The 9,234-nt window shown below is 35.3% G+C and overlaps 1 protein-coding gene across 1 annotated transcript; it reads left to right on the top strand.

Annotated features, from left to right (window-relative positions):
• The first annotated feature begins 2,842 nt into the window (after window positions 1–2,842).
• Window positions 2,843–9,008, top strand: LOC104229765 (ERAD-associated E3 ubiquitin-protein ligase component HRD3A). The gene is made up of 6 exons (XM_009782466.2): window positions 2,843–3,477; window positions 3,731–4,219; window positions 4,537–4,752; window positions 5,751–6,074; window positions 6,294–6,536; window positions 8,486–9,008. Exons 1-6 carry the CDS (start codon window positions 2,938–2,940, stop codon window positions 8,702–8,704), a joined length of 2,031 nt encoding a protein of 676 aa, XP_009780768.1. The 5' UTR covers window positions 2,843–2,937; the 3' UTR covers window positions 8,705–9,008.
• The last annotated feature ends 226 nt before the right edge of the window (window positions 9,009–9,234 follow it).

The following is a 9,234-nucleotide window of genomic DNA, read 5'->3' as shown; positions in this document are numbered from 1 at the left end:
GTCAAAATTATTATTTCTCACATTGATAAGAAACTAACTCTGCTAATCTCTAGTTCTTTGCAGTCAATTGTCAATTGCTTTACTTTAGTAGTTAATTGTAGTTCGTCATCATTCAAAATTAAGTTTTTATCACCCTGAATAGCAGTTAATAAGCAAGTACTAGAGCATTGTTTAAATTCAATCCATGTGGAGACGATAATTTAACTATACTATCTTTGGCTAGCGAACATTAATTTTGTGTTGTGCTTTGCGTTCGTTATTAATTAATTAAAAAGTATTTGTTAGCAATATTTTGGTGATACAATACCTGAGTTCAACTCATTGGATCTCGCTTAATTCATGAATAATGTTGTTGATTTATGTTCTCTTTTATCACTTGAATGGCTTTGTCACAATCATAAATTTAATACTAATATTTGTCATAATTTTATAGTTATATCTTAATTAAAGAAAAGTATTCTAGTAAGGTAATCTTAAATGATTTTAAACTTTAAAGTAGAATAATTTCCTACCTAGTTCGAGTGAGAAGAAAATTAATAAATAAAGTCTTATTAATTTAAATGTTCTCAATATAGAAAAATAAGTAAATGACCCCAATTATTCTTATCTTTTACCGAGGAAAATAAGTAAGTAAACCTAGTTATTCCTCAATAATTGTATTTCTTAATTTTAATTTAATATGGAAGCAAGATAATAATTGAAAAATATATCATTATACACAGCTTTTCAACTATGATAATATCTTGAATTAACTTTGTATAACCATTAAGAAATTAAGAATAATATATTATTTGTTTGTATTTAATGATTAAGACATTATGTTACTTAGTTTAATCAAAATAAAATATAATAGAAAACACAATATTATATTAAGAACTAATATTCCTCTCTGTTGCAAAGTATGCCCACCTTTTCTTACTTGTCATTAGATAAATTCTTTAAGATGAAATTATTTTTAATTTATTCTAGTCCTTAGAGTTTTAATTGGTACGACATTTAAGTAGAAGGGTCAAACTTTCTAATATTTGGTAAGAGAACTGTAAACAATAAATTTACGCCGAGAAAATAAAATCAAGACCAAAAATATCGCAACAATCATAATATTTTACTTCAAATATTTGAGTGTTACAATCTCTATGATTCCTCTGATTCTTTTCCAATAGTAAATAAATACAGGGCCTTTGAGTTTGATCTTGAATTTGAATTTGTTGCCACGAACGATGATCCTGTTCTTGAGCTTGAGCTTGATTGCTTGAACTTAACCTTGATTTGTTCTTTGTTCTTGAGCTTGAACTTGATTTGTTCTTCGTTCTTGAGTTTGAATTTGATTGCTTGAAGACTGAAACTTGTAGAGAAATTTGCGGTGTTTGATCCACTAGCTCTCTCTTGCTTCTTGTTATAACTTCTGGTGTCTTTTCTGAGTTATGAAGACCCCCATTTATAGTTGTGGAAGGGAGGAGTTGTGATAAGAACAAACTCTTTTCGACCAATCAAATTGAAGTGTGACATGACCGCATTTGATTGGCCAAAACATGTCACTTGCACATGTGGCGCGATTTCATTGGCCTTTCAGTGTGACTAGGCATGCCTTGTCATTTTGACACGTGGCATGGTCCTATTGGTTCTTCTGCTTGACTTGGCGCGCCACGTCATTTGACACGTGGCACCAAACTGGCCCTCTAGAAAGATGACATCTTGGGCTTAATGAAGTGGGCTCATCACTTTAGCCCAATTAAATGGGTTAGCCCAATGCATTAAGACTTATTTATTTAATACATATATATTGGACTTATATAATTAATTCAATTATATTAGCCCATATATTTATTTGGACCAATATATCTTGAATTTAATATATAGTCCAAATTATTTCATGGATTTAATTTTAATAAAATTTATATGCCTACAAGAACATCTAAGTTAAAATCGTGTTTTAATATTTAGCTTAGAATTATTGCTTAAATCTTAGAAGTAATAAATTTTAAACGAAATAATTTATATAACTAAACTCTTTCTTGATTCCAAAATTTTAAATAATTCGAATAAGAAAATATCTAATATATAATATTAGGAAAATAATTAAATGACTATTTTTAAATATTAGAAAATTATTAAATAAATAATCCTAAATATTAGGATAATAATTAAAAGACTATTTTGTCTAGTCTTAACTTTAGTTTTAAAGGGTAAAAAAGACGAACGATATTTGCTAACGAGTTCCGTGCTTTTAATATAGTACAAATAAATAGATAGATAGATGGATAGATAGATAGATAGATATAGGTAGATAAGTTGACTCGAGTTAAATCAAGAATGAATATATTCATTAGTTAATTTATAAGTTAAGCTATTTAATCCAAATCTATACTTAACAATTAAAAGTTAAGAAATATTGAAATATTAATATACTGATAGTGATTATATTCCAATTCAATTTTATTAGTAATTTAGTAATAATTTAATACTGTTATTACTCTATCATTATTAATTACATTAACTTTGTAATTAGAACCGAAATAACGCATTTGACGGTGTCTCAAGTCAATGTGATGTGATTGTTTGTCTAATTAGTGCAATTCTCGGTAATACTTAAACCAACGAAAAAAAAGTTACTATTGAATTATCTTCAATTGATTTAGCAAATAGATTTTAATTCTTAATAATAATGTACTAACAACTTATTAATTTTTTGGATTAATTCAATACGTTATACGTCCTCTCTTTTTGCTCCTTTCTTTCTCTTATTTCTTTTGCAAGACTCCAATGACGTGGCAGGTTATTAGTGGTGTACGTGACGACCGCTGACGTGGCAAACAAAACACACGATAAGAGCTATGTATGTTCCCGTCTTCCTCAACTACTTCACCGGAATCCAACTAACGACCGCCGGCGAACATCTCCGACCTCAAATATTAAGAAATAAACTCAATAAAGGAGATGAGAAATCGAAGAATCCGAAGGTTAAGCTTTGCTCTCCTACTTCTCGCACTTCTCCCAATTTCTACACTCGGCCGTCAATTAGTGCTCGTCCTCTCTCAAGACGACCTCGCAGAAGCAGCCGGTGATTCTACAAATCTCGGCGATGACACGTCAGATACTGGATTCGACGATTTCATTGACTCCGAAGCAAAGCCCGATTACGTGCTCGATCCGGGCTCATGGAGCCCGATTTTCGAGCCCGCTGTTGCGCCTCACGATAACCTTGGAGATGAAGGGTCGTATTATAAAACGGTGAGTAAGATAGTTAAGGCGTCAAGCAGAGGCGATGAAAGGGCGATGGAGGAGGCGGCGTCTGAGATCGAAGCGGCTGCATCAGCTGGCCACCCCCACGCGCAGTCGATTTTAGGGTTTTTGTACGGAATGGGAATTGGAAGAGAGAGGAATAAAGCTAAGTCTTTTCTATACCACCATTTTGCTGCTGAAGGCGGCAATATGCAATCCAAAATGGCACTTGCCTACACTTATTCTCGCCAAGAAGTGAGTTTTTTATTCCTCAACTTTGCATTTACATACTCCCTCCATCTCAATTTATGCGTTGCACATTGACTCGGCATACAGTTCAAGAAAGAAATAGAGAATTTTGAAATTTGTAGTCTGGCTATAAGTCATTTGTAAAATGAGAAGTTTAAAGTAAAAAATTTTCTAAATATAGAAAATGTATCATTTCTGTTGCAGTGAAAAGAAAAGATTTATCATTTCTCATATATGTTGACTGTTTGTTTGATCACAGATGCACGATAAAGCTGTAAAGTTGTATGCTGAATTGGCAGAGGTAGCCATTAACAGTTTCCTGATATCGAAGGACTCACCTGTGATTGAACCGGTGAGGATACACAGTGGAGCAGAAGAAAATAAGGAAGCCTTGAGGAAGTCACGAGGGGAGGAAGATGAGGACTTCCAGATTTTGGAATACCAGGCGCAAAAAGGGAACGCTGGTGCAATGTACAAAATTGGGATATTCTACTACTTTGGTTTAAGGGGAGTAAGGCGCGATCACACCAAGGCATTATCGTGGTTTCTGAAGGCAGTGGAGAAGGGTGAGGCAAGATCTATGGAACTTCTTGGGGAGATTTATGCAAGAGGAGCTGGAATTCAAAGGAACTTTACCAAGGCATTAGAGTGGCTTACTCTTGCATCCAAACAACAACTTTTTTCTGCTTACAATGGTTTAGGCTATCTCCATGTCAAAGGATACGGAGTGGAAAAGAACAACACTAAGGTAAAATTCTATTCTTTCTTTGCTATTTTTGGACAACTAAATGCCGAGAGATTTTTCCTACTTTTGGTCGTTGGTTCCCCCTTATAAACAATAGGGTAATTTGGATCTCCTTTTTTCTATCCATGGGATTGCCTTTATCTTTCACACTATATTGTTGTTAGTTCAACGGTCTGCTCATTTTCATGTGCTTAACACTCATATATGATCACCGATTACTGATTTTTATGTTTAAGTTTCATTCATTAGATTCTTAGTGTAGCCTGCATAGAAAAAGATGTCTAGGATTCAGTTGACACACTGGTAGCTCACTCTTGCAGGCAAAAGAGTATTTCGAGAAGGCTGCAGAAAATGGAGAGGCTGGTGGATTCTACAACCTCGGAGTCATGTTTCTTAAAGGAATTGGGGTGAAGAGGGATGTGAAATTAGCATTCAAATATCTTTCAGCGGCTTTTGATGCCGGTCAACCAAAAGCATTTTATCAACTGGCGAAAATGTTCCAAACTGGTGTGGGTTATAAGAAAAATGTTCCTCTGGTGAGTCAAATACAGTTAGTCATATACGCATACATTTACTGGGATTATCGACCTTATATCAGTATCTTATGTTCTACTTTTTCATGAATGAACTGGGTTGGTGGTTTATCTTTCCTATACGTTGCCTGAACTGCAACACCATACAAGACTTGTTTGCTTTACAACACTTATCCCCAAAAAAGGACGTGTTTGCTAAGGGTTTGGTAGCTAGTTGTTTCTTGGTGACCTTATTTAAAAAGTGGCTTTTAATTCCTAACTAGGTCTCGTAGCCATGCGTTCATCATAATATTTTGACTTGAATAATTGATAGAGTGGAATGGAAATATATCCTCTCCGATCCAATTTATATGTCACTTTTCATTTTGAGACATTCCAAATTATTTGACACCAATATATTATTAATGTTATTCTGTACAACTGTGACAAGTTCTAAGAATTGAAATTCATTTAACTCTTTAGCATCTAAACATTGATGTGAGACTTTCTCTATAAAACTAACTATTTATTGCTTGATATATTCTTCTAGTACTACAAATATAACAAACAATTAAAGCAACATCTTAGGTAACCTAATTTTTTTACTTATCAAAAATAAATAAATTAAGGTAACGTCTCAAACTCTATGCCTAATCGAAACCATTATATGAAATGGAATCGGCTGAGTAATTGTTCTCTACTAGGTGGTGTAGTGATAATATTCAAGTCATATCTTTTCTACATGTTTTTGGGTAAAGAGGAGTTAGCGCTGTGTAGAGTCGTAGATAGATTCTATAGAGGTGCAGCGGCGCATAGCTTTCAGAGCTACTCTCCTTAATCTGAGAAAAAGGAGAGAAGCATGATATTATAGTTGCTGAAACTTTTATGTTTACAGTGTCAAATTCTAAGAAGTGCTATTGTCTTCTTAAATAGCATATAAATAGCCTTAAAGGATGTATTTTCTTTTTCTGTTTGCCATTTTGTGGTCCTCCCCCCTTTAAACCTGCCCTCCATTTTTTCAGGCAACTGCCTTGTACAAACTAGTTGCGGAACGTGGACCATGGAGTTCTTTGTCTAGATGGGCACTAGAGTCATATTTGAGAGGAGATGTGGGCAAGGCTTTCCTTTTGTATTCGCGAATGGCAGAGTTAGGCTATGAGATTGCGCAAAGTAATGCTGCATGGATCCTTGACAAATATGGAGAAAGAAGCATGTGTTTGGGAGAATCTGGAGTTTGCAGTGATGAAGAGAGGCATCAACGCGCTCATGCCTTGTGGTGGCAAGCTTCTGAGCAGGGTAATGAACATGCTGCATTGCTTATTGGAGACGCATATTACTATGGTCGGGTATGTTAGTTTACATTTATTAGCAGTTTACATTCATTAGCAGTAGCCTGAAGTTGTTTATCTTATTCTAAGCTCTTCGCATGTTACTCTGGTCGGGTATGTTAGTTTACATTCAGTAGCAGTAACCTTAATTTATCTTTTTCATACTCTCCTCTTTCGTTGGCTTGACTTGCACATGAATGAAGTGCTGGAAGACTAATCATCTGTTTCTTTTAATAGGGTACTGAGCGGGACTATGAACGTGCAGCTGAGGCTTATATGCACGCCAAATCCCAATCTAATGCTCAAGCTATGTTCAATCTTGGTTACATGCATGAGCATGGCCAAGGACTACCTTTTGATCTTCATCTTGCCAAACGCTACTACGATCAGGCACTAGAAATTGATAATGCTGCAAAATTGCCTGTAACATTGGCCCTTGCAAGCTTGTGGATTAGGAAAAACCACGCCAATAGTTTTTTGGTAAATATTTCCTCTATTTCTTTTACTCGCATACAATACATGCACACAGGGCACACAGATACTTTTTTGTTCATTTTGTATTTCAGTACATTTAGCCCCTTTGAGCTCATACATTCGTTGGATGATCTCTTGTTTCCCTAGTCAAAACTGTGACAAAGAGAGAACACTAATCAGAAATATCCTAAAGGGATCACCAGTAATTTGGTACAGAGATATGAGGCTTCTCTGATTGTCTGGGGGACTTTGCCTTTGGCATTTGCAGAAGATAATTGGATTTGCTAGTACAGAAAAACCTAGAGTTCCACATTTGCTTACTGTGGAATGGTGGTTCTAATAATCACCATATTTGGGTTCTGCATGTGTGTAGAGTATGGATGGACCAATGGGAATTCAGGAGGAGAATTTTGAGAGTGGAGAAGACAAAGCACAATGCAAACCCTGAACACTGTAGGGTAAGAAGGAGCCTACTTGTTGTAGTTTACAAGCACGCGATTGGAGGAGTAAACGTGCTAGTTTTGTGAAAGCATGGTACAATACTCTAGTTTTACATACTCGAGGCTTCCATGGGATCATAAAATGCTTCAGAGTACTGTTTCCATGTCAAAGCCTAAAGGTTATCATAATTAGCAGGCAGTGTTAAATCTGGATGATTTAGTGGAAGTCAGGGGTGGCTCAAGCACATGTGTGGCCTAAAGTAAGTTTAATGTGAGGCCTAAACTTTTAAAAGACTATTGAACACTTGAACTAATGAAATCTTGGAGAAAGAAGATGAGTAATGGAATCTTGGATTGGAGAAAGGGGACGAATAAGAATATCAAAGAGAAAGACAGAAAAAATATAGGGTTTTTTGAAATATGAAGAGATTAGGGAAAAGAAAAGTTAACTTGAACAAATTAAGGAAGAAAAGTAAATTTTTTACACGTTTTCTAGTAAAAGAGTAAAAGGTTAAATTGTCAAATCAACTTAAATTGAAACGTTGAGAAAACAATTCTACCTATTTTTAGTAAGTAAAATGGTTACTTTATTTATCTATCTAAAAAGTTTTATTTTCTTTATATGAATTTTTTTACTTTTTGTATTAAAAATACTAAATATTATTATTTTTTAAATAGCTATAAAACTATTTATTTGTAAAAAAATGGGGCCTCCCAAATTTGGGGCCTAAGGCACAAGCCTTACTTGTGATAACAGTAGAGCCGGCCATGGTGGAAGTTGTGGGAGATTGTGAGCAGAGGGATGGCAATGTGGAGAGATATCCTCAAGGTTGTGGTATTACAAAGAGACATGATATGCAGCTAGACAGAGTTGTAATTTTTGCTAGGATTAGGGACTTAGGAAATATAGTTAGAAAGAGACCCATAAAAACCAAGACTACAAAGGCATTGCCTTGAAGAAATTGAGATCAAATTAACTAAATGAGCTGAGTATAGTCCATCATCAGCCGAGCGTGACTTCTGTGCTCTCCTAGTATCGTAGTATGTAATAACAGTAAGGTCAAAGGAATAGTTTTATTTCAACTTTCTCGTGTCTCTAGACTGTTTAATGATGTTAGATGGAGCGGAAAGGGTTTTTCTCTTGGTCTTGTTGTGCGGGGCGGGGCCGGGGGGTGGTTGCTTTCTTTAGTTGGGCTGCTCAGCTTGCAGGCAAATCTTTGCTTGGACCAAGGAGGAATGCTGATCATCTTATTTCCTTGATTACATGTAGCAATAAACAGATTTTACTGATGTAGAAATTCAGTGGTACTTGTGCTTGACATTCTATTCTACCTTTCTCTTCCTAAAATTTTTTGGGTCGCTTACTTTGCACAGTGGAGAGGCTGTAGTAACTGATGTCAAAGTTTGAGAGAAAGAAATAGTAGAAAAATATATAGCAATATCATTATCATTTTCACTTGAAACAAGTTAGTGATATTGATATGGCCCCCTTATTGGCGCTTTCTTTTCATGTAGGTTCACATAATTGATTCGTTACCAGAATTTTATCCCAAAGTGGAAGCATGGGTGGAGGATGTCATAATGGAGGAAGGAAATGCAACAATTCTTACCCTATTTGTATGCCTTCTAACAGTGCTTTACCTTCGTGAGCGGCAGCGCAGGCATGTCGCTGCTGCTGGAGAGGTTGCTTTCCCTCATCAACTTGGTGAGCAAGGTGTGCCTGTAGCCAATTAAGCTGTTTCCAGAGAGACTCGATTCTCGGTTTTTTTCTCCACATGGAATGAGTTAGATTCTTTGGCAGAAAGATGCGTAGAAATTTTTTCTCGCTTTGGTCATAGAGAGCCGCCCTTTGTTTTGGGCAATGTTATATATTTGTCATACACACCGACTAATAGGATATAGTGGAAGATTGTCACGACTTGATTTTGCTTTTGTTCATTTGTAGTATAGATTTCAATACTTCTGTCTTTGCAGCTTATTTAATGGAGGTTCTAACATAAAGTGCAATAAAAAATTTGACTTCTCCGTTTCTCTCCCACTTAACTACTACTTGATCTATTGCTTACTATCTAATTAACCAATTAGGTGAGAAATTGTGTGTTTTACACTTTAGCAGTTAAATTTCCTAAATAAAGTTGACAACTCCTGTTTCATGTACCAAGTTTAAATTAAGAAGTTTCGACTAGCACAGAAAGTACTTACATGATTCTGTTTCTATTGTTTTCACTTGAATATTTCCTCTAAGGAATTCTCATTTTCTTTTA

This window comes from Nicotiana sylvestris, chromosome 3 (genome assembly GCF_000393655.2).
Source record: "Nicotiana sylvestris chromosome 3, ASM39365v2, whole genome shotgun sequence".
In the NCBI taxonomy this organism is placed as follows: Eukaryota; Viridiplantae; Streptophyta; class Magnoliopsida; order Solanales; family Solanaceae; genus Nicotiana; species Nicotiana sylvestris.
This window is presented reverse-complemented; position numbering and strand designations above follow the sequence as displayed.

What these genes read in the sequence shown, in the direction of transcription:
- LOC104229765 (XM_009782466.2), top strand. Translation starts at nt 2,938, where the DNA reads ATGAGAAATCGAAGAATCCGAAGGTTAAGCTTTGCTCTCCTACTTCTC. An exon ending in TGGAAAAGAACAACACTAAG is followed by an intron (nt 4,220 to 4,536) that starts GTAAAATTCTAT and finishes TCACTCTTGCAG; the next exon opens with GCAAAAGAGTATTTCGAGAA. An exon ending in ACCACGCCAATAGTTTTTTG is followed by an intron (nt 6,537 to 8,485) that starts GTAAATATTTCC and finishes CTTTTCATGTAG; the next exon opens with GTTCACATAATTGATTCGTT.